Raw genomic sequence first — 27229 nt, 5'->3', positions numbered from 1 at the left:
TGGCGTCATAGTCGTCCCAAGCCTTCAACCGACAAATGGGGAGAAGTAACCTTGGAAGGGAAAACCGCTGGGTGCTTGGGAGGTCGAGGAAGAAACAGGCAGACATCCAATCCAAACACCAAACAGAGATGAACAATACACTCAACTTCAAAGGGTGAAATCTTACCTGGTGGACTTGGATTGAATTGGGGTCTGGGACCGCCAATCGTCGCTGCTTTCGTCTGCACTGCTGGTAGCCTCCGTATTTTGGTAGTACGACGATTCACGGTCAGATTGTTGGCAAACTCGTGTTAGAGGCCTGTCTGCCATGGAATTTCAGTCTGCTAGGCCGTAGGTCGACTGGACGTGAGGAAAACGCCTCGTCGCAGCCGCTATGTGACAAGGTCGAGTAATTAGGTGAGAGTAGTTAAACGCCAGCCCCCCTTGCAGGCTACTGGTGGGAACAACAGCCTAACAGCTGAGGAAACTCAAAGTATGGCGTGCAAAGGGCAAGTCGTACTGGATTCCAATACCTTTCGCATCGCAAGGAAATGGGGAAACCTGGGACGAATTGTGGAAAAAGCTCCTCATGAAGCAGCCAAATATCAAGAGTGATGAGACGTCGAGATGTTGAGCAGGAGAAGACGTCAAGTTTGGGGGTACATTGCAGCAGGGTATGGGGTACTTAGTAAACAGATCATATTTAGCTGGTGAGGGAGGTACCATTTTGCTAGTAGTTCGTATTCTGATTACCATATTTACCATAGTTAACGTCATTTAAAGTTACTGTAACTAAGTTATTTAGTTAGTCCTAACATAATAGATGATTAAGCAAGCCGAGGTCCAACTGCGACTCCATGCCGCATCCCAAAAGTTATTCTCAACATCTTCAGAATCAAGCAGCATTGTTGCCCGGATAAGAGAGAACAACGTTTACATTTTTATTTTTCATAGGAGCCAGTGGTCTTTGCCTCCTGTCTTCTATGTTTTACGTGCGTTTTAATTGACTCAAATTGTTGTCCAACTACCATGAGTGACGATTCAAAGCCGAAAGGCCCTGTTATCCCAAGCTGGCAACTCCCTGCGCCAGACAAGACGGCATCAGGTATCACGACGTCCACCACTGCTCCCACAGCAGATGGAAACAAGACAGAGACATCCTCCAGAAACACTCTCATAGAAGAAGCTTTAAGATTTCTAAAAGATGAGTCAATACGAGACGCACCAACGGATAAAAAGATCTCGTTCCTCGAGACTAAGGGCCTTCGCAACGATGAGATCCAAAAGCTACTCGGCGTATCAAGAAACCCTGAGGCTACGAGCGCTGACACGACATCACCAACAAAGGATTTTACGAAATCAATATCATCCAGTGCTCAGGCTCCTCCTCAGACGGTCACATCTGGCACAGCCCCTCCACCCTCTCCCGAAAACCCAAGCTCTCAAAGTCCAGCCTCTGCCCCCAGTTCCCCTCCTATAATAACATACCCCGAATTCATCCTCCAAGCACGGAAGCCGCCACCTCTAGTCACATTCCAAGGCGTTATGAACACTCTATATGGTGCTGCAGGGCTTGCGTCTACCATATACGGCGCCAGCCACTTCCTACTGAAGCCAATGCTGGAAGAACTCACGCGTGCCCGCCATGAATTGGCCGAAACAGCACAGCGGAACCTTACCACTTTGAACGAAAAGCTGGAGGAAAATGTGTCTTCGATCCCACCTCTCCTCCCGAGCACCTCACAAGACGACCCAAAGTTACATGATGATGATGATGCGGATTCTATAACATCAGATCCCACAGAACTTTTCCACAGAGACATTGCAACACAAACATCACCAATTCTCTCACAAACTTCATCTACCCTGTCCACGCCAATTGAAGGCCTGGACACGGGTGACCTATCCTCCTCTCAAAAGACAGTATATATGCACACCAAGCGGCTCAAATCAATATCATCGCAGTTAACTGATTTTCTATCCGACGAAGATTCCACGGGTATTTTACAAAATACTACTTACGATTCTCTGTGGGAATTGAAAAGCTATCTAGATGGCTTGATCTACAACAATAGCCCTTACCCGTATATGGTATACAATGATTCTTCCAAGCCAGTGGGAGGGAACGGAAGATCTGGGGCCAAAAACAACGAAGATGCTATTGCCGCTTTTAAGACGGAGATTCGAAGCGTAAAGGGGACTTTGCTCAGTGCGAGAAATTTCCCTGCTGGCACTGGTATTAGATCCCCTATTCCAACACCCGGTAATCGGTAGAGAGAGCATCTGTCACTATTTTGTCATACATTCCCCCCCCCCTTCCCCTCTCAATTTCCCGATACGGCTTTCATTATCCTCAATTATTTTTTCTTTTTGATTCAACGCATACGGAAGAAGAAATTCCTTGTTTCAATTCCCATTCCATATATACTACACTTTGGATTTATGATAATGGTAGAAAGCTAAGATTAGCCGACAGCAAACAATTGAGATTGCGACAGCCTCCCAACGAATCGCAATATAATTTCCATTGTTTATTTCTTTGAATCTTTTCTACTTCTCTATATCCTAACATGATGTCATGACTCTTTTACTCCCGTCCTGCGAAGTCTTATTCTGCGTCAAGTTAAGACATATTATCCAGTTCGCGGAAAATGATACCCTTGGCACCTGCTAATCCGCTGGTGCGAGTATGAAATCGGGATACCGAAAAACCTTCCACCCCACTGTTCTGGCCTTCGGGAGTTGTGTTTCCCGGAGTCGTTGGATATGTCCGCATGCTCTGGATTCTGGTCGTACACATGATCTGCTCATGGTTCCCAGGGTCGACTGAGGTGAAACGGTGCGTTACTAGCTTCGCCAGTTCGAATATACGCTACCTCCAGCTAAGTGCGTATTTAGTGTTAAATCTGCTCCAATGATGGCCGTTGCTGCTCATGGACAGCTGCAATTCGTCCCGGTACTTTTTTGGCCAATGACCACTGCGGCCCGCTCTGTGGGGGGAAACGTAAAGCATTCAATTAAATAACTAATCTAAAGACAGGGCCCAAAGACGTCAGTACGATGATGATTATATCTGGAGGGCCAATATCCTCTGTCATTCCCGGCCTCCAACACTCCGAATGACACCATGCCTCTCTGGCCTGGGATCTTCATGCTCGCGTCGCTGTCAGCAGTTTGCCAAATTTTCGAGTTTTAGCTTCAGGACTGCGGAAAATATATAACCCGTGAGAGCGAATCCGTAAGAGCATGACTCTAAGCAAAGCTTCACTTTCCACTCAGCTGAGACCCGGTGGGGTTTCCCAGGAGATCTCCACCCAAAAATCCAACAGCCAATATGTTAGAAGTCACCCTGTTGAATAACATATCGACTTTCCTCCCTCCCCGTTCTCAGTTTCGTCACTCATATCCCAGGGAAAATGCATACTTAATCAATTACACCCACAAGGGGCTCTCCGCTCCGCATCATTAGGATCTTCTTCCTCGCTGTTGCTGGATACCTGCAATACATCACCTGCCTAGACTTGAGCAAAAATGTCACCTACAATGGTAGCTTGGCAACCCTGCCAGTCACACTGCTAGTCCATGACATAAATCTGCTCTTTATTAACCTCATCAGGCCTCATCAGGCCCCTTCGATGAGCATAGACATTAACGTACGCGGCATCGGCATCTCGTGGCTAGCAAAAAAGGTCCCCAAACCTCCATCCTTTTACGGTAACCAGTGTCCCGGGCGATTCGATTTCATCGTGCTCCAGATGGTAATCGTAATCTGGCAGTATCTGGCCCCTGATTTGTTATCAGCAGCCGGCGCGCTACAGCTCCATTCTCTTCTTTCCCTCATTTACCATTGGGTTCACGATTTGAGGATACGGCACAATGGCTCTGGAGAAAAATTACAGGTGTGGAGGATGACGGGAAGGAGATGGGGAAGCCTAGCACCGGCACGGTGAATTTTAAAAGATCTATTAGATGGTTGTGGGTTAATACGTTTATGAGCTTGACTGCGCCGTTTTGTGTATCCCGTCAGTTGTTGTCTCATTAGCGGGGTTTCCTCATGATATGCTTCACTCGCTTTCCTTCTCAGTAATGGGAGGTCTGGCAGATGATGAATACATTAACCTGCTGTGAGAACTTAGGTAAACATAGAAATAAAGAAAATTCGGTGGATATTTCCATAATTATGGGGCAGTTTTCCTTTGTTTTATGGACCATTCTACATGGAATTGTTTCTAATCCTGAAATTTTCATATCTCCAGCGTCACCCGTAACCCCTGAAATACGGAGCGGGAAAATATGGGCGGGAAAAATCAATACTCCATCGCCCTGAATCTAAAAGTAACTATAGGGTGAAATAAGTATAAAAACCTAGTAAGTTTTGAGTTAATATTAAAGATATCTAAAGACAACAGGAATATAATAGCAGTAAGAAAGTTATTCGCAGAAACAATAAAAAAGGAAATTAAAAATGATAGAAAACGAAAATTACAATCGTCACATCCTCAACTCGCTCAATTTCATGATCCTATTTCTTTCGTGTCTTTGGTTTTCTTTACTTTTGTCTCTCTCTTCTCCTGTGTCGATCGCCCGTAGAAAAGTCGACTCACTCATCCTTCGCCCTCCCCTAGCCCTCTCTCCTACTTGCTATTTAGGGGAAGGAAAGTGAGAAGATACATCTAGCTCCCAAGCAATGGAATTTATAAATATTAAAGAAAAATTTGCAACAAACAAAAAAAAAAACATTTATATAACCGCTATATTCAGGGAGTGGCCCTGCTCATGCCAATCAAACGTTTCACACCTACCTATATTTCACAAACAAAATCATTAGCACACTTCATTAATACGAAACGAGATAAAAAGAATCAAAAAACTCCGAACAACTTACCATCCAATTCCCGCACTCCTCATTCCGATTAGTGAAAATATCCAAATGAATCGAGTGTGCCGTATCATAGTCGCGCGCCTGCAATGCCCGCGCAAGCTCAACCATACTCTCCACCGTGCCCGGACTGAGCAGATCCTCGTTGTTCAAATGGTCAAATAGAATATTCAGCCGGCGCTCAGCGTCGTTGACTTGTGCTTTGAAAGAGGATGGGGCACGTGATTTAACACGCTGCATGTCGGCGGAGAGGATTTCGAAGATTGGCTGTGCGTTTGCGGGAATGTGGCTGCGGTTACCGGGTGCTGTATTGCATTAAATTGGTAAGTCGATTTCATAATTTATTTGTATACATGCAGGGGCAGGGCACTTACGGTATTTAGGAGGGACAGCTGTCTTCTTCTGCGACTGCGCTGTACCTGGTTGTGAACCCGGTGCCGGACCTGCGGGTGGTGGCTGGTGCTGGGGCTCGGGTCTTCCACCTGGCACGCTAGGGGGCGCATACGGGCCCTGCAAAGGTGGAGGTTGGTGTTGCGCGTATGGCGACGGGCCTGGTGAAGGCGCGGGGGGATTAGTGGGGTATGGAGCGGCCGCCGGTCGAGGATGTTGGGGCCCAGATGGCTGCGCAGCGGAATTTGGAGCGTAACGGTTGGACAGTGGTGGGCCAGACGGCGGGTTATTGTAAGGGGACGGCCCGCGGGGAATTTGAGGGATATTCATTCCCGGTCCGGCTGGTGGTTGAGTTGTGGTCGGGGCATATGGGTTTGACGTAGTCGATGGAGGTCTCTCGGGTGGCTGGAAGCCATAGGGCGGATGGTGTCCCACGGAGGGAGGGGAGGTCATGCGCTGGGGAGGAGCGGGTCCCTTTGGTGGGGGTGGAGCTGCCATTGATGTTCGCTGCCTAGGCGGGGGTGGCGGGTGGGGAGACATTGCTCGTGGAGATTGGGACGTGTTTGGTGGTTGGTTTGGGAAGGGGGAGCTGATTACACCAGCACCTGCACTGGGGGTTCCGCGTCGTGGAGTTGGAGCCTTGGCGAACCCTTCGGGCAAATCGTTCCAGGCAGGGAGATTCGTAGCCTGAGTATATGAAGTGACTGTGGACGGGGATTGATTTGTGGCCCGTGGCGGTGGGCCGATGTTTGAATGCCCAGCTACCCCAAAGGGTTGTGCTGGAGGAGCAACAGGTCCTGGGCCTGGCCGTTGAGACGGTTGATAACCTGCTGGGGAGTAGGTTGTTGTAGCTCCTGCTGGCGGGTAAGGATTGCTGGCTTGCATAGGAGCTAGTGGGGAATATGGGTTACTTGTCTGCATCATGGGCGCGTTTGGCGCAAACATTCCGTGAGACGCAGGGGATTGCTGTGACAGAGGCTTCGAGGTCAGACGGGACGCGGTAGCATGGTTGGAGGGAGCTGCCTTTGCCGCTGTCTTGCGCGTAGCTAGCTTGATCCTGTTTCTTGTGGCCTCAGCAGCAGAATGAGCCTGGGGCAGCAAATCAAGATATTTTTCAGCGACGCCCAGTTGTCCGTGTGTTGCAACAACGTCAGCATACTCAAGATACTTGTCATAGAGGCTGCTAAGCTTCCAATCGGACTTCTTGTCTTTCTCAGTATCCTGGAACTTGGTGACCTGGCGGAAGACTGTAACTTTTTCGATAAGGCTCTGGAGAGCACGAACGTGGATCGAAAAACTTGTATCGTCAGAGGCTTCCTGAATACTCTTACACTCGTTTTCTTGAAGCTCGTCAATCCAGATAGCCACCACCTTCTCCAACTTTGAACTAGTCAAGAAGCAGAAGGCAGCATTTTTACGACTCTCCTTGTCATCTTTAGCTTTGGCTTGTTCTTCCAGCCTATCCCCGAGAGCTTCACACAGATCAGGGAATTCCTCATTCGTCGCAAATGTACAGATCGTAGCGATGGCTTCCTTCCAGTTCGCAAGGTCTGCATTGTGCACAACATCCCAAAGGTTTTTACCAACAATGGAAGCCAGTAGTCTGAGATAGTTCGGCCCCTGAGCCTGCTTCTGGAAGTAGGCTTCCTGGGCCTTGTCAACACACTTTTGTCCCCCGCACACAGCAATCATAAAAGCATCAGAAAACCGGTCCTCCTGAAGACATATATCAAGTGCCTTTTCAAACTCTCCTAGGAGAAGCGCTCGCGTTATTCCCCTATCTGCCTCAGATTCGGAACCAGTATAGATCTGGAACGGATCATTCGTCCTAGCACCCTTAGAAGCAGATAAATCTGTAAGAAAGGTATCGCTATCCGCATGCGTATCGAAAATCGAAGACAACCGCTTATGTCTTTTTGCACCCCCGGGACTGCGAGAGTCAGATGCACCAGATACCCCGTTAACCTCGCCCTCGTTCTTCCCCAGTCCAAGTTGTGATAGGCTATCAGCAGCCTCATCTACCTCATTTGAAAATCCCAAATAAGTAATAACCTGTTTTCTCGGGTTCTCCGATATCAATGTTTCAATAACCTTCCAATCAGTCTTGTCCGAGTCACTCCTAGCATTTTGAATTCTAGATTCACATATGCTCCGCAGGTCGCCGGCCTTTAGCGCCTCTTCGAATTTCTCAGTAGCACTGCTGATGTTTGAATCCACTTCGAAAGGAGTAACTTTCACTCTCGAAGTGCGACAGCCCGGTTTACTAGGTTCCGTAAGGCCGACAGATATCACTCTACCGCCAAACCCAAACGAAACGCTGACAGGCCTTTCCAACCATCTGGGAGGTTTTGGCAGAGAGAACGAGGAAACTTGCGGTTGTGACTGAGCTTTGGCGAAGAAGTCTTCATCGTCGACAGGCTGGCCATGACTCGCTCCAGCTTGCGCTGCGGCATCAGCTCTAGTGCTCTGGATGGTTTGAATGGAAATTCTGCCATCGAAGGAGGCCGTAGCAAACATGTTCGGGTTATGGGGGTTCCATCGTGTTTGGAAGGTCCAGTTGGTGACGACGGGGAATTCGCCATACTGAACTCCGGTCTGAGGATTCCAGCAGATGGTCCGGTTGTCCTTGCCGCTGGACAGGAGTAGGTCTGGATCCTGGGCACACCATGAAAGTGATAACACTCCGGATTCGTGACCTCTCAGTACCTGTTTCAAATTAGTTAATGTACTGTTTGTAGAAAAGGTTAACTTAGAGCATACTCTTTCAGGTGCATTAGTATTACGCAAATCCCAAACTAGAATCAGGGGATCTGTCTCTAGGGGAATGGACGTGACGAGTTTTGTTGGCTAGTTACATGATTCAAGTCAGTAAACCTCATCCTATAAAAAGAATCATGAAATAATAACAAATACCTTCTCCGGATCCCACGCAACAGCGCTAACAGCCTTCCTCCCCAGATTGTTCAACGTCAAACTCTCCTTCTTAGTCTTAACATCCCACACAGTGACGAAACCCGCGCTGCTTCCCGTGACCAAGATATGTGGCACTTTCTTGTTCCAGTCGAGGCACTCGATATCGTCCAGTCGTGCTGCAACATTTCCCAGTCGGAACGGCTGGTCAAGATTGTTCAAGTCCGAGATGAAAAGCTGTAGCCATTAGAACATGGACATATGCAAATGGAAATCTATTTGCCTTGCACTAGCATGAGATGTACGTACTTCTCCTTTGCTGCCACCGGTTGCCAGAAGGTTCGAGTGTCGCGGATTGAATTGTAGCGTTTTGACGGGGCCAGAATGCTGAGAGGCTCTCAAGACGAGCGAATCACTGCGTGTATAGTTATATATGTTAGTGGAAAATGCTATCCAAAACAAACCTGTGTTTGCGCGGAAGAAAAAAAATGGGACACCAGCCTTGCCCCGCTCAACAGCTTATCTGCACTCCAAAGATCTAACGACCCATTCTCCAAGGCGCCAGCAATGATGCCCCGAGAACTATCATCCGACTCTGTCCATGCAAGGTCATGAAACCTGTTTTATGATCAGAATTCAATTTCAAATTAGCCACCTCATCTTCCATAATTGCTACTACAATTTTCAACCATCCCCGAAGAAAAAAAAGTTCCAAAAATAAAATAACATAACAAAACCATTACAGAAAGAAAGCCATACCCAGACTCCGAACTAATTTTTGCTGCGGGTTGTAACTCGACGGCACCACCTTCGGTGTCCAAAGCAAGATCCCAAAGTTCCAAGTCCGTCTCATTAGAGAAGTTTGCATCGACTGCACCAGCCCGTGTCCCAGTGGCAATGAGGGGGGACGCAGAGCCAGGAGACCAGGCAAAGGCGGCTGTTCGGGGGATTTCCCGTAGACGCACCATTGTGGGATGGCGGTATAGGAAAGGAGGCCTATCCACTACACAGATGGTAAATGGGAATCACGGGGCCAGAGGGTTGCGTTTTCTATGCGTAAATGGAATATGTACAAAGGAGAGTAATGTTTGATTCCCACTTCCAGGGTTTGGGTTGTAGTTGTTCGTGATCCCAGGACTTGATATTGACTGGGGAACTTCCCCCCGGGTCATCTATTTGGTCCAAGGTGTCCTTCTGCTTCTGAGAAGCACTAGCCACAGCGAACAGCAGCCACAGAACACCAACATGTCACGTGATCTGTTGCCCCTCCCAACGGCAAAACTTCAAGCAGTCGTCGTTGATCAGATCAAACAACGTCAGGTCTTGCAAGTTGAGGGAGCTTCAAGTGCGCAATTTGACAGATACCTCCAGTTATACGTTTGTTGAATGACAAAGATACCTCCCTTAAAATAAACGATTCCCTATATGTGTATTTAATGCTACAACCCAATCTCTCCATACAAAAGCAACAACAAACCAGGATCACAACCAAACCAAACATCAAACATGTCTGACGCCTCCCGCCTTAAGAACACAGTCTACGTCGGAGGGCTGGATCAATGCGTCACAATCCGCACCCTAACAGAAGCCTTCCTCCCCTTTGGTGAAATTGTCGACATCACTCTGCCCAAACCCGAAGCGCCCTCCTCAAACGATCTGCACCGCGGCTTCGGCTATGTCGAGTTCGAAGACGCGCAGGATGCCCAAGATGCCATTGACAATATGGACCAGAGCGAGCTGTATGGACGGATAATTAAGGTTGCTGCTGCGAAGCCACAGAAGGATAGTAATGAGGGCCTGGGGAGTAGGACGGCGATTTGGGAACAGGCATGGTTCTTTCTTTCTCTGTTTGGGTTGATGATTAGCTGCTGGTTTTCTAACGGCGGTTACTTGTTCAGGAGGGCTATTTGGCTCAGCATGCCGTTAGCAAAGAGGATAGCATCGCTGAACGGGGCGGGGCGGGATCGAATAGCCATCCTGAAGATCCCATGCAAGGCCTGGAAGGTCTAGATATTGCTGGGCCGAAACCCGAATGAATCTGGTATCATATATGATACGCGCTATGAATTGATCGACTACGAAAACTAACGGGACAAAGGAAACACAGAAGTATTATCGAATGCTGTTATTGATTTATTCTCGACTCTGCCTTTTTGCAAAGCACACAACGCGTAAACGAAATGAAAATATATATATATATATACATGTACAAGCCATCCAATTTGCTCCCACACATACACCCACTAGACGAGAGCACACGGGCCTAACAATACAAATTGGAGATTTGGGGAGATGCGCTACACAGATATACACACAACCCCTCCGTTGCCAACGATCAACAACTTATTCTTGACATTCTATCTCTCGGAGATATTTCTGTGCCGCTATACGGAGTATATCTTAATGGCTGACATCTTCAGGCTTAGGTCGCGACAGACGGAGAGTCTTGTCCGTTCTCAATTTTTTGATGAGTGAATATGTGGCAGCACCGATGGCGACGCTTGAATTGGGAGAATGCTTGTTAGTTATTGGGTTCAGCTCCCCAGGTTGGATGGGCAGTGGGGGTTTAGCCTTTTAAACGAAATGACTTACGAAAGAACAAAACCTGGATGAGAAAAGAATGGATTGCAATTAGCATGTTAGTTTAAAATTATGAAACACAATGACAAATTTTGGATGAGGCTCTTAATCTCGGTTTTGATAACGTACCCAGAGGGAACAATTCTGGGGGGATCTTCTTGAGGGTTCGGAGGCGCTGGGATACTGTGTGAGCTGAACGTGGGAGATGGTTGTTTAGCCAGAGCCAGAGAATCAAACTTTCCCTCTCATGACGTTCGTCGCAATTTGATATTGTAATCTTGGGAGGAGGGGTGATTAAATACCGCTTTGGGTTTCCTTCTAGAAGAGAGAATATCAGTATCATGGCATCTGCGTCTGCAAATTAAGAGTGGCGAAAAGAGCTGCTGCTATTTGGGTCTCCTAGGAATCTACTCACGGGCAAAGGACCTAGACGAGACTGGGTGGCTTGCATTCTCAGTGGGCGAGTAGCGAACATCGTGATGAATATAGAGCAGTCAAGAGAAGATAGCCAATTGCTGCAGCAGGAACTAGGACTGTGTATGGAATATCCAGACAGGCAGTGTAGAAGATGAGTGAGATGTGTTCCAAGGTTGGTTTGTGGATTAGTGAGGAGTGAGCAGTGGATATTATCCAGTTGGGGGTGGTTCGAATGATGGATGTTTTGGTCCGACAAAATCCTTGCCACCCAATCAGGGCTTGCCTTGGTTCGGCAGATCACGGGACTTTAGACCTTTCATCTCAACCAGTTATTATCTTGAATGAACATCCACACATCGAACTCATTTAACATCCCAACTACACAGATACAGGGAGAGACACGCTCTATCAAGACCCTAACTGGAATCAATCTTCACATACACCATGACATATATCCCAGAAGCTGATCCCGATGAACCCGTCGAAACCAAGCCCTTCAAGTTCGTCACTGGTAAGTACTACCCGTCCTCTCCACACAAATACATACATCCATGGAGGGGATCGCAATTACATCTGACTGACTGACTGACTAACCCTGCAACAGCTGGTATGTACAAATGAACCAAAGAGGCAACCCAATGACATCGTTGCATTTCTTCCTGTCCCCATTGCATTGATGCATGACGACCAGAGCCACTCTCCTCCCCCAAAACACCACTCCAAACCCGACCTCAGTATTCCCTCACTCACTAACATATACAACAGGCTTCGATGCTCGTTTCCCCAATCAAAACCAGTAAGAATTCCCTTATCTCACTTCTCATTGTTTCTTCAATTTCCTCCCGCATTCAACGTCATCCCCAACGTCTTCTCGAAGTACTAACGACAACCACCTTGACTCGCAGAACGAAGCACTGCTGGCAAAACTACGTCGACTACCATAAGTGCATTATAGCCAAGGGCGAGGACTTCCGCCCATGCAGACAGGTATTTCCCCTTCCATTGGTCCACTACATTTTGATGGGTGAACGCGCACGTCTATCCCGTGATCAAACAAAATGTGATATATTTCTACGGACACCTCATGATATTGGAACAGTTCTACCTCGCCTACAGATCTCTCTGCCCCAAGGCCTGGACTGATAGATGGGATGGCCAACGCGGTACGTTTCAATATCTATACGAGAAAATTATCCAATCATATTATATCGATGAATATCGAGCTAATATAAGAATCCCGCTATAGAAGCCGGTAACTTCCCCGCCCGACTTGATCGGTAAATGGTTGCCGAGAGTTATGCTGTACAATGTATATGTTGCGCGAAATATTTTGTTCAAGTTGAGAGGGATCTTCTTGCGGCAGGACAAGAAAGGGGAAGGGAGGGATGAACCAACGGGGCAAGTCCCTTATTGAAGTAGTATACGGTATCTACCCCTCTGCACACAGACACTTCAATATTTCATACGTACGAACGTTGTGAATGAGTTATTGATTGGCTCTGTATGGTCCCGTGGTTTTCATCTTTCTTTTCTCTTTGGGAGTGGAAGTGGGAGGTGCTATCACTGTATATATATGTCTGAAGAATCGAAGGAGTATAATTAAAAGAGAAATACTGCATCGAAGTCGTGTAACCACATGTAAACGAAGCTAGTTCTGTTGATTAAGATACCTTGCATGTCCAGCCGTCTCTTCCTTGGCCATTTTTTAGTAGCTTGGAAAAAGTACTCCTATGACGACCTATTTCGTCCCCCTTTGTTCAGCAAAAATCCACATGGATTTGTATTTTCTTTCAAATTACCTTTTTACATCAGCATTCCTAGAGTACGTATTGCACTATATGCCCATAAGCTGATATATGATATGATATGTATCATGCACCGTTTTCTCTATCGTAACCAGGGTATCTATATTCAGGAAACAATAGGGGTAATCCCGACCGTCCATACGTTATATATTCACGATCCCAGGCTATTAAGAAAACAGTCTAGTGCAGGCGTACATCCAAAAAAAAAAAAATATATATTCCGAGGGAATGGCTGTAAACACCCATGCATATATACCTACCTGTACATGAAAATAACATTGAAAAGACAAAAACAAACTGAAATAGGAGGGAAATGGCAAAGAACAACAGGTTTAACTCTAGAGGTACTGGTATGCTTTGTCCAATTAGTTTTCTGTCCAACGCCTAAAGGGGTGGTATATGAATCCAAAGGTCTATAATCTTTAGGTAAGAAAAAGGGATGCCCGCGGGTTTGATTCGTTTGTCGTCTGTGTTGAGGTTAAAGGAAGGAATGATATGTGTGGGAATAGAGATTCACGGATGGTGTCTCTAATGGTAGCAATTGATATCGCTTGCTGGGTATCCGAATCAAGATCACAAAGGAAATCGCACACGGGATGGGTGGTTAGGTGGAGGGATGAAGGAGAGGTATGAATATACAGCGTCATCATGTGAAGTCGACAAGGTGTATCCGAACGGCCCTGAACATCAGAATCCCAGCCAAGGATTTGGGTTACTCCGCATAACAGGGGACACGCGAGGGGGAAAACCCCCTTCCATTACGGGATTATTTATATCGCAACCCCTGGCGCCGCGGCTGGTGGATTCAAAGCCCGATAAATCTTCTTATGCTCTTCTAAAAACAGAAACGTCGCAATCGTCTGCGGCGCAAGGCGCACAAAACTAGGCGTCCACCCTCTAAACATCCACGAGTACCCTTCCTTCCTGACCACCTCTTTCAACAGCCCAATGATACCCTGTCCCTTCGATTCCGCGGGACTCGCAGTCATGATCCGCGTCTTGATCACATCGACCGGACTGCATATGGACGTCGCTATGAACCCTGCCATTAGCGATGCGGTAAAGTGTGCGTTGATGTTATCCGACATGCCAAAGTGTCGCATACATATGCTCTTGAAAAAATCGTATGTGGCTAGCTGTGATGCGTTCATGAGTATTGCCCGCGCGGAGTTCGGCCACAGGCCGCGGAACAGACTTGAAGCGCCCTCCATGCGAACCATCTGAATCAGGCCGTGGAAGGCGTGTTTGTAATTTCGTCTTTGCGCGGGGGGAAGCGCGGCGTCGGATTGCATGCGGACGTTTAGGACATCGGCGGGGTTTCCGACCAGGCCACCTGCAAACCCTGCTATGGAGGCCATTGAGACGAGGGTGGGGAGTGACGGGGATGACCCTACGGTGGTGAATCGGGATTTCAGCTCTTCGTAGACGCCGAAGCGGGTGGTGGAATATGTGATGCCGCGAAGGAGGGAGGCGGAAAGCTGCGATATGCCCGGACGAATTAGTTCCACAGGATTTCATTTCGATATACACCTATCGAGCTACAACAACGAGTTTGAGAATAAATTTGATAAAACATACGCCATTATATAGCCCAAAAACTCCATTATTCTTGATGATATAAATCATAGTTCTGAACATGCCAGCTGGGTCGCCCGGTTTGCGTGTTTGGAGGCGGACCTAATGCGCGGGAATATTAGCCCTTGTTAGAATGGGAAAGAAACGCCGCACAACGCCGCAGAATTACCTTTACTATATGCAAGAATGAGTTAGCTAACCACGTCTAATAGGCACAAATTAGAGAATAAAAATGGAGGATCAAAACATACAAAGATCCAAAGGATGCGTTACCCCAGTGGCCATGCAAGAGGCAGAGCCACCGAACCAGAAGGGATAATGGAATTTGGGTGGTGACTGCTGAGCAGAACGGGGCTTGAAGCCTTTCATCTTGTCACTATCTGCCATCTCGACAATTCAGACGTATATACATCATGCCAGAGCAAAGCGTTGAAGGAGGGGGGAGAAGAGGAAGAGTGCTTTGTCTGTGGATATTTTAAACCAAATGGTGAGGGTTTTAACTACATATTTAAATCCGATATCGCTGATGAAAAAGATTCCCCGAACCGTATTGTAACGGTGGAGGTAAAAATTTAATGAGGATAAGAGGCTTTCTATTGGCTGGATAGTGCCAAGTCTCATAAGTACGGTTCCGGGATACAACAGAACTGCATAATTACAGCTAGCTCGGCAAAGAAATTGACGATGACCAGCGACACAGCAATTCAAATATATATGTATATATGAGAGTAGTGGAACAAGTTGCTCACTAACAGGACGGCACGGGGACAGATACCCACACAGGAAGAAGCTCTTAGTAGGTGAACCAGAGAGACATGCAGCTGCTCCCGATTGGCAGGGCACTACGGTTGGCCTCCAATTCGCGGGCGATCGCAGCCAGGTTCACGAGGAGTCCTAAGTGGAGGAGTCAATTAAGTCCGCTCGTGAGTTCAAGAAATAACAACTCAACAGCTGCAGGAAGAGCAGCAGCAGATCCAGTGTTAGAGGATGCTTTGAGAATATCACAGGGCCAGTCCGACCACCAAACTCCTTCGGCTCAGATAACGCGGGAGGGAATTAGGGACGGCGACAAAACCCACCCAGTCGACGAGTGGACGAATACCCCCAACAATATCCTTTCGCATATCGGGCGTCGATTATATCTGGATAAAAATCACCCCCTTGCAATCACACGCGAGCTGATAGAAAGCCAATTTACAGGCCCAGAGTATGGCCATTATGCAGAACAGAACCCCATCGTCCCGACGACGCAGAACTTCGACGTCCTCGGGTTCCCCGCGGATCACCCTGGACGAAGTCGGACGGATACATACTACGTGAACAAAAGAACTGTTTTGAGAACGCACACGAGCGCGCACCAGCACTCTTATTTTCAACGGATGAATATGAATGAGAAAACTCGCCCGGAGGAGAAGGGATATACAGTCATTGCAGACGTCTATCGGCGCGATGCCATTGACCGGAGTCACTATCCGGTCTTCCACCAGATGGAAGGTGCGAGGCTATGGAAGCGCCCACGAGAAGATCCCCTGAAATATTCACAGCAAACTGCAGAGGCAATCATGAAAGACACCAAAAGCATCCCCTCTCATAATGTTACAGTCGAGGACCCAAACCCAACAATACACCCGCAAAGAAACCCTCTGCAAGCAGACCACCTCAGCGTCGAGGAAACAGAAGCCATTGCAACCCACCTCAAACGCTCTCTGGAACGTCTCGTCATTAAAATCTTCACAGCTGCTCAAGAAGGAATCCCCGAACCAGCCCGCATGAACCAGAAACCCCTCAAGGTCCGCTGGGTCGAGGCCTATTTCCCCTTCACCAGTCCCTCGTGGGAACTCGAAGTATTCTGGAAAGGCGACTGGCTCGAAGTCCTCGGTTGCGGCGTCGTCAAACAAGAACTGCTTATAGCCTCTGACGTCCCACACCGCATCGGCTGGGCTTTCGGCCTGGGCATAGAGCGTATCGCCATGCTCCTCTTCAACATCCCAGATATACGTCTCTTCTGGTCGCAGGATCCGCGTTTCCTCTCCCAATTTCAGGCTGGCAAGATCACCCGCTTCGTCCCCTTTTCGAAACACCCGTCATGCTTCAAGGATGTTGCATTCTGGTTGCCCCCCGGCGCCACCAGCGGCGCGGGCGTGGCTGCTGCAGGGGGTCGTATGCCGTTCCATGAAAATGATATGATGGAGATTGTGCGTGATGTTGCGGGGGATTTGGTGGAGGATGTGCGGCTTATAGATGAGTTTACGCATCCGAAGACGAAGAGGAAGAGTTGTTGTTACAGGATTAATTACAGGAGTTTGGAGCGGACGCTGACCAATGACGAAACGAATAAGTTGCACAATATGGTTAGGAAGGAGTTGGCTGAGAAGACTGAGGTGGAGATAAGGTGATGGTGATACGATGTGGGCGGCTTTTGAACATTTTTGATGGGTGAAGCTTTATCTTCGACAGATCTTTTGTCATGTAATTTTAGACATGCGTTTCTGGCCTCATTGCTTGATATCTGAAGTGTTGCAGTCTCCCTGTGACAAAGCTGCTGTATTTATATGAATGAATCCAATATACTTGGGACCTGCTGCATTTCGGTATAGTTACCACTTCTTGATCCCACCTACAATGGCTTCTGTAACTTTTAAGTGGCCCGAAAACATTACGAACCTTGTAATTAACCCAAAAGAAGGTAGGAGGAGTATCATGCATGTGCTTTTCCATTCGATTGAAACAGATATCTCTTTTTCAGCATAAATCTTTGTGCAAGGGACATAATTTTTTCCCAAGAGCCATCCATTATAATCTATAATAGAAATTAAGTGCAACAGTGAAGTCAGAAAGACGACTGCAGACACAAATAGAAAATCCGCCATATCATGACATGTTAAAACAGCCCCAAACCAACCAGAGAGCACAAACATATCAAGAGAGGAGATAACAATGATCAATCGGCAGTGTATGAAAAAAAGAAGTCAATAAACAAACTTAGAAAAGGCAGTGCCATGAACAAGGAGGAGAGAACTTATATATATCAACAAATAGTACAGTGTGTTTTTAGAAAAAGGAAGATCAATGATCAAGATAGGAAAAAACGCCGTTCCCATGTTTTTCTGCCCGTTCTCATACATTGATTTTTCCTTGGCTGTGTAGAATTCATGCTGGTGAATATCATACAGATAAATAAGTTAAAGTAACGGACAAATCAGATGGAACTCGATCGTCCGCAACTATACAGGGGAGGTGTGGAGAGGAAAAGAGATTGGCGCTCGAGACGTCTATGTTGTTATTGTGATTGCAGGGGATGGAGAGTTGAGGAATATAGCGCAGATGGGAATACCTTGTGCGTGGCATTTTTTGATTCTCATATGGAATACGGATGCCTATGAGTTTTTCACAACTCCAACTTTTGCAGCCTGTATTTTAACGGAGAAGTACCGTGTCAGTTTAACTCCATATCTGGGTAAAATGCAGGAGAAACTCGTAGACATGCGAAATAAAGAGGCATAAAGAACTTACCCTTAGTGTACGGCCATTAAGGGTGAATCCTTTGGATTGAGCGTGAAGCACGTCACCGTCCTCCTTTCCCTCCGCCGCAACCATGAACGTCGCTTCGTGCAGTTTCGGATCAAACTTTTGGGGTTTGCCCTCTACCAGCTCTGAAGGATCGAATCTCTCCAATCCATGCTTATTCAAGGTGCTGAATAATACACGCTCTGTCATTCTAAGACCAGATACTAAATCGGCCAAGTCCTTGTTCTCCTTCAATGCCTCGCCAGTGATTTTCTCAGTGGGGACGGCAGAAAGGGCACGGTCAAGATTGTCAATGGAATCGAGGAGGTCCGTTGCGAATCGCTGAATGGCAAAATTCCGGGCAGCCTCTACTTCTCTCCGTGTGCGTTCTTGGAGATTGCGGAAATCGGCCACGGATCGGAGATATTTATCCTGTAGGTGTAGATTTGAACGGGTTAGGCTTGTAGATTGCATGAAAACAACTTCTACGAGAGAAGTTTCGAGAATACATGGACAATATCAAAAATGAAAATACAGAATATGTACAAGGAAACCCAGGGCCATACCTTGAGATCGACAATTTCTTTTTTCATAACTTCAAGCTCTTTCTGAACAGGGTCTTCCGATTCCACGGGCTTTTCTTCTTTCCCATTCTCCTCAGGCGTAGCAGCTTCTTCTTCCTTGGAGCTGTCCTCTTCGGTATGGGTAGATGAATGTCTCTGGCATAATCGGGGAGGAAATGGCTTTATTGATTGAGAAAAGGGTTGTAAGTGTGAAGATCTTCTTGCAGGCAGAGTAGCACTTGACATAGAGCGAATTGAAAGGGCAGACCTCGCCACCAGGTGTTGTCGTAGCACAGCTCTTGAAATCATATTGGAGAGATATGGAATATGCTCTTTAGAAGAATGGGGAATAATAATGTCAAACTATATGGAGAGATTTAGGTCAAATATTTGATATCTGGAGAAATCTGAAGTTTGTGATGGAATTCTAAATTTCATGGCCGGCGGGTTAACGTTTTTCCGAAGAGAGCTAATTCCAACCCACATCAAACCAACATAAGAGATTTTACAATCTCCAGTCCAGTATCCAAACTCTTCATCACTGGTTTCATACGTTACAATTAGAGGGATCAGAATTTTATGTTCAAGGAGACGTGTTATGGGGAAAAGTCAATTCATTCAATTTCGTTGACGTCGCATCATCCTCCCATTATTCATCACATCATAAATCTGCTTCGACTTATGTACGGAATCGACAGATATATACAACAATAACCAACAAAACGTATGAAACAGTGAAAAAAATGAAAGCATGAGCAAACGCCAAAAAGTTCGAAGCTTATTGCCGCCAAGTATTCTTGCCTCCTGTTCTAGCACCTGCGCTACGGCCAAAACCGTATTAGGTGCGTGTTATGAGCGAAGGAAAAGTCCCTTCGTGTTCACCAAGCTACTTTAAAAGAATGGGAAAAGAGAAGATGTAAAAAGGAATGTCCAAAATTGGGGAGGACCATCAAAAGTCGGATGACTGTTAGAAAAGCGTTGAAGACCACAAAGTTGATAAATGTTTTATCGGAAGGGCGAGCTACTTAAGCACCCACTTCGGTCGTGAGTGAAGTCGACGTATCGGAGTTTGCCATCCTCTCCATCTCCTTTTCAATGTTGGCAAACAAGGTACGCAGCTCGGCATCTGCGTATACCTTGATCGACTCTACGTCCCTGCATCTACTGCTTGGCGGAGAATCCATCTTGCTGGGACTTCGAGGTGGTGTCTGATCGTCGCCCAAAATATCGTCTTCAGAATATGAGTTTCGGAGTAACAGCGCACCAGCTATATGTTCAAGTAACTTCTGGCGAACACGGTTCCTTCTATTTTCAGCTTGATCCAACTTAAAGACCCATTCGTCGATGGATTGATCAAGTTCGGAGAGAGCCTCTTCTTGCTTTAAGATTCCCTCCCTTGTAAATTTGGATACTCGGGGTGACTTTAGGTATGAGATCATGCGTTTGTGTAGGCTGTGTCGCCCTGACCGCAAAGATATATGAGTTTCCCGGAGATAATTGCATCTTTTATCGAGCGCTCGCAATTCCTTTGGCAATTTTAGTCGCTTGACAACTAGACAGGGACAGCACGCAGAAATTTATGAACGTACCCTGGAAAGCGATCTGACTTCTGAGTACTTCAGCACCTCAAATCGTGTCGCTTGTTCCCGTGCTTGGATTCTCAATCTTTCAATTTCGTATTGGGAAAGCAATTTCGGCGCTGTGTGTGCGGGGATACCTGCTGGAAGGATGAGACATCCATCTTCTATTGGTTCCTTTTTGACGTGTTGAGCCTGGGGACTGTCGATTGGGGACTCATTCCTTGGGGGTTGGCCCCAACTCATTGAGTCTGGAGAGAAGTTTTGTTGCTGTCTCAATGGCATCGAATATTTCCTGTGTAGTATCGGTGCAGGCATGTTCGTGTTCTGATATGTTTGGCATACCCCAGCACTCCTGTTCCTCGTATGAAGCGATGACTGTCTGCCCGTTCCTGGTAAAATCTGTGTGGTGGAAGGGTGTGCCGATTCAAGTGAAGCCAGGTTCGTTCCGGATTTCTTCGTTTTTAATGGAGATATGAAGCCACTTGCATAAGAATTATCTGCTGGAGCACAATTTGTTGCCATTGCCAATGTGGTATCAAAGGAGCTTGGGCTGGAATTGGAATAATTGGTCATTGGCTCCGTTGGTGGGATCCGAAGACCAAGTCGAGGAGATTTCGGGGGCACTGCAGGTGGCTCTTCCTCTTTAGATGTGTTTTGTTCTAAACTTTTTATAGGCGAGCTGGCCTTTGATGTTTCTATCACATCTACTGCCAAAGGATATGCATCTAGTGCATTGGGGAGCAAGAGCGAGGAAGTCCTTTTACCTGACTTATGTCCGCAATCATCTAAAGCAGATCGGCCAATTACTTTTCCAAACGATTCTTTAGAGGCACTTGGTGGCTCTCCGACAGGATCTAGAGCAGAATTTCCAAAGGTGCCCCGACCCCAAGATGTTCCTGGAGCACTATTTGACCGCTCATGGCTAGGAAATTTACCAGGTATCGTGGCTATTCGATACTTAGTGACAGAAAACAGGATTGAAGTACTATCCCAGACTTACGTGAATCCACGAACGTTTCCTGAACGGTTGTCATGAGCCCAAGCTCTGGGACACTGATCTTACGGCGCCGGTGGAGTGTTCCACCCTCCTTGAATGGGTTCTTTTTCAAGTCACTCAGATCGGGTGTGCGTCGTCCCTCCGCTGCTGCTGTCTTTTTCAGACTAGGCCACAGCTGATATCTGAAGCGCTCGGTAGATGATTGCATTCCTGATACGCCGATGTTCAAGCTACATTGAGCTTTTACGTTTGGCAGCTGCTTGAGTCAGTACCTCCTCAGCAGAGATTTCGGAATTGTATGCTTTGGCAACTCACTGTAGGGGAAGCGTTTCTCGGAATATTCAAGCCAACATGTGCAGCAAATTCGTGGACTTTCTGTTCAACTGCATGCATCATTCTTTACTTTGCTCAGCTAGAGCAATAGCAGGTCGCTTGCTTGGATTTGTGAATGTCAAGGTTCGATCAAGAATAAATGTTGCTCTTCTACTTTTGGAAGCCTCGGTGTCCAGTCCTACAGAGGGTAAATGTCAACTCCAAGGTCAGCCATTCCTTTTCAACGAGGGACAGTGCTGGTCTTATCGAAACCTCAAACCTTAATCCCTAGTCTCGTCACTGGGAGGAGTCTCTGGAAGTAGCCTTTTGTGATCATCTCAGTCTCCCATCATCATTATTGGCAACCTTGGAGATATCGACGCTGGGGAAGTCGAGACAACGTACTAGTAGGGATCTGAGGCTTTGACGTGAATACCGCAGCCCTTGAAACGACGTCCATGTCCACCACAAATTAGGGTGTACTTCAAATTGTGGGGTCGAAGTCTAGCTTTCAGCCACAAATAATTGAAGCCAGTCAGCAACCCCTTGTTCTTTTTATAATTTTTGGCTTCCGAAAAACGACCGAAAAATCGCGAATAATTGCAAGGCGGAAGGCAGAGTGCTATAATCCAAGTGCATATCCAAAACACCAATCCTATGTTGAACTTGGTCTCCCCGCAACTAAAACCAGCCAAGGCGAGTTATCTTGGAACGCATGGCAGAGCATCAACTGATAAGTTTGAAACCATCAATTAACAATAATAGCTATCAAACTAAACACAGGATGCAGTTTGCTCGGGTTCAAACTTCGCTTCTGACTTCAATGATTACTCAAAATCTTTCTCCCCAAATGGGTCCTTTCCCTCTATTGGGATTTTAAACAAGTCTCCATCTCCATTGGATTTGGCATTGATGTCCTGAGTCGAAGGAGGTCGACTTTTTGTATGCCACTAAGGAAACTGGTTTTTACAGTCCTTCCTCCTTGACCTCAGTTGTTTTTGGGCAGCCAAGATGTTGTATCTTTTTCAGTTCAATACATACCTACAGCACTTCTTAGCATTGCTGAGTAATGAAAATTATAGCGATTCTCAGTGGGCCGTGTCCACTGAGCAGTTTGAGAACGTACACTGGCGCTCTCCACGTTTGATCGACTGGAAAGCTTGTTCAGTTAACTCATAGCAGCATATCCGCTCCGTGAGGTTTGGAAATACTGTCTTTCCGGTCGGAGGCGCTAGTTGGTCTGTAACTTACGTTAGTCGCCCGAATCCAATGCTCTCAAGGTCCTCAACCCCTAGACAGGTAGCGCGGCAAAGATCGCGGAGCAGGTATATTCCTGACGGCGGAGAATTACTAGGATGACCAAAGCCTGACGACAAAACTACAATTGAAAGTGCCCTCGACTGTTTAAGGAGGAGTTCATTCACTAGAGATCTTCGAGAATTCAGCCATGGGTTCTTGTTACCCAGGCCGAAGCTGAGTCTGACCGCTGGCACAACTCTAGCTCTTCTGACGGGTTCTCAACAAAATTCATGAAAAATATCTTCTTCAAAAGACGCCAAGCAGAACTTGCTTTGAGCGTTCTTCAGCTGGTATCTTTAAGGTAATTCGAATCATTTGAAGTAAATACTTGTACACATATGATCACCTCGTACCGTCAATGTTGCGAGAAGTGTCGCAGAGTCAGGTCAGGGTGTTATCGAAACTTCCTGTGTACACGGCATTGCAGCAGTGGATCTTTTTATGGCATTTTAGGGCCGAACTTTCCTTCGGCATTATTCAGAGATGACGCTAAACCCTTCGAACCGGTGTCGGACACACTGATGATCAAGTCCATGTTTGCGATAGGAATCCATTTCTATGGCTGACTTCATCTCACGGCCTCTCGTTTACTCTCCAGCCATCAGCCTTCTCACAAGTTAACAGACCAAGAGAGCTGCACGAGATGAGCTCTACCCTCTCAATTCCCAACTATTGAAGGTTTGGACTAATTTTTGGAAGCTCTGCTGTTTTCAATAGGTCTAGTGGCGTCGAGATTGCACTGCAGTGTGGGGATAACTGCTCTGCCTGTGATTTCCATCATCCGTAGCCGCTGCTTTTTGCTCGGTGGATTATTCCACCAGGCAGGAAATTAACGTCCTATCGGCTTGCAAATTCTCTTTCGAGTCTGATACGCCTCGACATTCCAAGGACTCCAGTTGCGGGCAACGTTATTTGACGGAAATGGGTCACAATTAATATTCATCAAATCTCCATGATGTGCCATATCTCTATTATCTAGAGGCAACTCAACTAGATGTCGACGATCTGCCAATCGGCGGGTGCTTTTTAGCCTACCAATTCGACTTCAGCCTAATACCCAGATCAACTCCCCATTCCGATGATTCAGATGAACACCAGGAATGGAGTGAAATGGGATTGGTCCTATCATAATGCTGTGCGATGGGGTAACGAGGCCTGCTTTCAGGGAGACCGATAATCGGAACCACATCTTTTCCCTTCATCGCAAATAACGACCAACATACTCCGTACGAGTACTTCCAAATCATCCCATTCTTCCTGTTATGTTCCCCCCCAAGCTGAGACGAGAAAGACCGCATCCCACAAAGCCAAAAACTACCTAGCTGGAGAGTCGCCGAATCCGTGTCTAGCTGCTGCCTGGTCTATGGAGGGTTCGGCGTAGGGGCTTTTCTTACCCTTTCGGACTCTTATCTCAGGTTCTCCCCCGTTTCGCACAGCCCATTTCGGAGATTTTGCCACAAGGGAGGGTGGCATTTGCAGCAAAACTTGCTGTCAATAAGGTAGTCCAAACGACGAAAAGCGGGGAAGAAAGGAGAAAATGGGGTTGCGAAACGCTTATCTTTCGGAGCAGCTCTCTTCTAAAATGGTTCCGTGGAGCTAAGCCGCTAGTTAACAGGTTGCCCCTGGACTAGAACCTTTCAATCCTTGATCAGTGCAGCTCGCCTCATTGGACAAAGGAGAGAGTAAACCCAAAACCTGACAAGAAAATGTTGCGATGAATACGTGATTGTAACATTTGATCCGGCAATATTTTATTCTTATCATTTACATTTTTTCCCTTCTTATTCCGTGCTGTCGACGGTTGTCGCTGTGGACGTCTACGTACCGGCATCAAAGTCTTCTCTGCCCTGTATTAGCTTCTCCTACACAGATATAGGAGACGCCGAATTGACAGCCTGTTGAAGAATTCGGCTGGTGGTAATTTGCTATTTCAACCTCTCTTTCTGCCCATGGGAGATGGCATGGTGATGATCATGACGGAAATACGTTAGCAACTGGCAACCTATACTGAAAACGGTCTTACAACATCAAGAATTCACTATTCACTCGTTTGCATCTTAGGTGAGCACATTCAGATTACTGCTCAATATTTTCCCCGTGAACTTCAGACATCGAAACTTTGCTATGACGGCCATTTTCCCTTATTGTCACACTTTCGGTGTCCCTCATGCGCGACATGTTTCCTTACCTACAGCGCTGGGCCTGGCACACACACACACACACACTCACACACACAGCTTTCGAGGTGTTGAGTATAACATGCCGGGAGATTGCTGCAGTCTTCTTAATAGATAACACCTTTGGTTCCTTCTTAATATTTGGCTAAATACAATTTCCTCCTGGATGAACTGAGTTCTCTATTTTGTGATCTTTATCGGACCAGGGAACATGAATTCGAACAATGAAAACATCTTGCCAAATGTTAAGAAAAATTCCTTCTGCCGCTATTATGATTTCAAATAGCTTGTATAGTTCTGCTGTTTGAGATACGCAACTATTTGCTACTGAATATGATCATCTTGTTACAGGGCTAACTCGGCGGTTGAGGCATCCATGATAACTCCAATTTCTAACACAACGATGAGTGGTCTTCCAAAGCCCGACCAAGTACATACACCAGAGGTTTATATTTGCTCATCCAAACTCAACCTAGCCTGACTAGGCTGGATCTCTCTCTAGGTTAGACTCAGACAGCACAGCTCCAAAAGCCAAATAAACAATGCAGGTCTCATCCGTTTGGCATTGGCTGTGGTTCTTTGCTGTTGGCAATGCCTGCTTCTGTAGCAAAGAAATGGATCATGCCAGTTATCCTGAAATTAATTCTACTTTGAAGCTTCCTAATGGCCACCAGAGAGTCGGAAAGATCGTTTTGATATGCTGAGGAATTGCGTGTGGTATCACTCTTCAATGTTCAAGACAAAATATATTCAATAATTACATCAGACTCTTTGACTTAACGAATCCTTCCAATTTCATAACATCTGTGCTGGCCTTCTAGTAAGGAGATGGATCGCGGATGCATTTGGCAGGGATAAGCTAACAGTGATAACCTTGAACACAGGCTCTCGAGATGCTTCGCTATTGCATCTCATTCATGAAACGTCAATTGACAGCATTTAGTTCTTGTACGGAGATCTTGCAGCAGCAATTGCACGCGGATACGATGTGGATATGGGACAGGTGGCCACTAAGCTCGGAGTCTTTCCAGCAAGAACTTCCTAGCTAAATTTTGCCTTTATCTTTCGGCTCTTGTCCCCTCTCTATTACTATTTTAATACTAGTTGTTGTATTTTCTTTGGTGTTGGTAAGGGGCCTTTCTCAACACCGTCTTGATCTGTCTCCCATACCTGGATGGATGAACCCAGTCCCCACGTGGTCCTACAGCAGAGTTACTAGCCGTGGACACATCCAGGCGACCAAGCAAACGACAGCTGTATTCGGGATGGAAGGAGATAGATACCCCCTCCGTATGTCGGTAGGGATATATGGACCTAATACACCAATAATCAGGTTTTATTCTCCACCGTATTCGCAGAAGCCAAAGCAAAATTTAAAAAACTGGAAGGATCTTGGTCTCCGAATCCGTGATTCCATCCAACTGAAAATGAGGAATTATCCGAGAACCCTTGCGAGGGCACCTAAACTTGTTGCAACAGAACCCCTGAACACCCCCGGGACTCGGCGGCGCAATACCTCTGGTTCTTCCTTGTTTTCCGATGACGTCATCGCGTTATCCATTGAACTCCTCAATTTTACTGGAACGAGCCAGCGTTTGTTATCCTTTTTCAACTCTGGATTGTGCTGTGGTGGGACTTTTATTGAATGATCCCACGTCTGAACGAGTCTCTTGTGGTAGTAGGGGCATCCCCATGGTACTGTGATGCTCGATTACCAGTACATTAATACATGTCATTTCTGAACGAAAGGCTGACTGTGTGACACATGCATGTATGTGATCATGCCAGCATAAGTGAGTCCCGGCTACTGCAGATTTAAAAGGCGCCGGGGAATTTCATTAAGCTTTCGAGCGAGATTCCCGAGTCTCGTACAGCGCCACTCAGGTCAGGCGCGGCCATCAAGAAGTGCTGATTGGCTATTTTAAGAACCCCCCTCTAACTAATAATCGAGACCGAAAACCCCAACCCCGGCAGCTGTAGGATGATCGGCCCTGCGTGGGACATTGGCGACGCTCAGATGCATATGTATTTGCAGTTTGGTGCCACGCCAGTTATGTTAGTTGGCTGGTTCTTTGGAGGATTGATATGTCACTTACATTTTGACAACCTTTTATCCGGCTAATAACGCTTCAAAATAATTCAGCTAGTCAAAGTAAGGTATGGCGTTTCCACTGTCTTACATCCGAAGGCAGTAGCAGTATCCAGTAAGCAGCTGGCCACCGTTTGTATCTAAGACCGAGTAGACTCTGTGCAACCACC

The 27229-nt window shown here is 46.7% G+C and overlaps 10 protein-coding genes across 10 annotated transcripts; 5 read left to right on the top strand and 5 right to left on the bottom strand.

Moving 5' to 3' along the window:
• Positions 1 to 1008: 1008 nt before the first annotated feature.
• On the top strand, positions 1009 to 2253 carry PADG_06999 (uncharacterized protein; the record flags this gene model as incomplete). Its single annotated transcript, XM_010764212.1, has 1 exon — positions 1009 to 2253. The coding sequence occupies one exon, from the start codon at positions 1009 to 1011 to the stop codon at positions 2251 to 2253; it is 1245 nt and encodes a 414-aa protein (XP_010762514.1).
• Positions 2254 to 3510: 1257 nt separating this feature from the next.
• On the top strand, positions 3511 to 3929 carry PADG_12219 (uncharacterized protein; the record flags this gene model as incomplete). The annotated part of the gene is made up of 2 exons (XM_010764301.1): positions 3511 to 3525; positions 3606 to 3929. The coding sequence occupies 2 exons, from the start codon at positions 3511 to 3513 to the stop codon at positions 3927 to 3929; spliced, it is 339 nt and encodes a 112-aa protein (XP_010762603.1).
• Positions 3930 to 4736: 807 nt separating this feature from the next.
• On the bottom strand, positions 4737 to 9126 carry PADG_06998 (protein transporter SEC31; the record flags this gene model as incomplete). Its single annotated transcript, XM_010764063.1, has 8 exons — positions 4737 to 4781; positions 4865 to 5163; positions 5233 to 7954; positions 8009 to 8095; positions 8162 to 8395; positions 8468 to 8573; positions 8654 to 8776; positions 8918 to 9126. The coding sequence occupies 8 exons, from the start codon at positions 9124 to 9126 to the stop codon at positions 4737 to 4739; spliced, it is 3825 nt and encodes a 1274-aa protein (XP_010762365.1).
• Positions 9127 to 9664: 538 nt separating this feature from the next.
• Positions 9665 to 10168, top strand: PADG_06997 (uncharacterized protein; the record flags this gene model as incomplete). The annotated part of the gene is made up of 2 exons (XM_010764062.1): positions 9665 to 9990; positions 10057 to 10168. The coding sequence occupies 2 exons, from the start codon at positions 9665 to 9667 to the stop codon at positions 10166 to 10168; spliced, it is 438 nt and encodes a 145-aa protein (XP_010762364.1).
• A 390-nt stretch (positions 10169 to 10558) lies between these two features.
• PADG_06996 (uncharacterized protein) lies at positions 10559 to 11213 on the bottom strand (the record flags this gene model as incomplete). The annotated part of the gene is made up of 4 exons (XM_010764211.1): positions 10559 to 10658; positions 10868 to 10913; positions 10976 to 11056; positions 11150 to 11213. The coding sequence occupies 4 exons, from the start codon at positions 11211 to 11213 to the stop codon at positions 10559 to 10561; spliced, it is 291 nt and encodes a 96-aa protein (XP_010762513.1).
• A 386-nt stretch (positions 11214 to 11599) lies between these two features.
• PADG_06995 (cytochrome c oxidase subunit VIb) lies at positions 11600 to 12436 on the top strand (the record flags this gene model as incomplete). The annotated part of the gene is made up of 5 exons (XM_010764210.1): positions 11600 to 11666; positions 11921 to 11951; positions 12061 to 12142; positions 12255 to 12318; positions 12402 to 12436. The coding sequence occupies 5 exons, from the start codon at positions 11600 to 11602 to the stop codon at positions 12434 to 12436; spliced, it is 279 nt and encodes a 92-aa protein (XP_010762512.1).
• A 1294-nt stretch (positions 12437 to 13730) lies between these two features.
• Positions 13731 to 14922, bottom strand: PADG_06994 (uncharacterized protein; the record flags this gene model as incomplete). The annotated part of the gene is made up of 4 exons (XM_010764061.1): positions 13731 to 14438; positions 14539 to 14637; positions 14705 to 14709; positions 14787 to 14922. 4 exons carry the CDS (start codon positions 14920 to 14922, stop codon positions 13731 to 13733), a joined length of 948 nt encoding a protein of 315 aa, XP_010762363.1.
• Positions 14923 to 15350: 428 nt separating this feature from the next.
• Positions 15351 to 16931, top strand: PADG_06993 (phenylalanine-tRNA ligase; the record flags this gene model as incomplete). The annotated part of the gene is made up of 1 exon (XM_010764209.1): positions 15351 to 16931. One exon carries the CDS (start codon positions 15351 to 15353, stop codon positions 16929 to 16931), a length of 1581 nt encoding a protein of 526 aa, XP_010762511.1.
• Positions 16932 to 17912: 981 nt separating this feature from the next.
• PADG_06992 (uncharacterized protein) lies at positions 17913 to 18914 on the bottom strand (the record flags this gene model as incomplete). Its single annotated transcript, XM_010764208.1, has 3 exons — positions 17913 to 17945; positions 18049 to 18474; positions 18609 to 18914. The coding sequence occupies 3 exons, from the start codon at positions 18912 to 18914 to the stop codon at positions 17913 to 17915; spliced, it is 765 nt and encodes a 254-aa protein (XP_010762510.1).
• Positions 18915 to 19630: 716 nt separating this feature from the next.
• Positions 19631 to 21575, bottom strand: PADG_06991 (uncharacterized protein; the record flags this gene model as incomplete). The annotated part of the gene is made up of 4 exons (XM_010764060.1): positions 19631 to 20131; positions 20195 to 21132; positions 21186 to 21438; positions 21498 to 21575. The coding sequence occupies 4 exons, from the start codon at positions 21573 to 21575 to the stop codon at positions 19631 to 19633; spliced, it is 1770 nt and encodes a 589-aa protein (XP_010762362.1).
• Positions 21576 to 27229: the final 5654 nt, after the last annotated feature.

The sequence above is a fragment of the Paracoccidioides brasiliensis genome (assembly GCF_000150735.1).
Source record: "Paracoccidioides brasiliensis Pb18 unplaced genomic scaffold supercont2.10, whole genome shotgun sequence".
NCBI lineage: Eukaryota > Fungi > Ascomycota > Eurotiomycetes > Onygenales > Ajellomycetaceae > Paracoccidioides > Paracoccidioides brasiliensis.
Note: the sequence above shows the minus strand (reverse complement) of the source record. Positions and strands in the feature narration are given on the sequence as shown.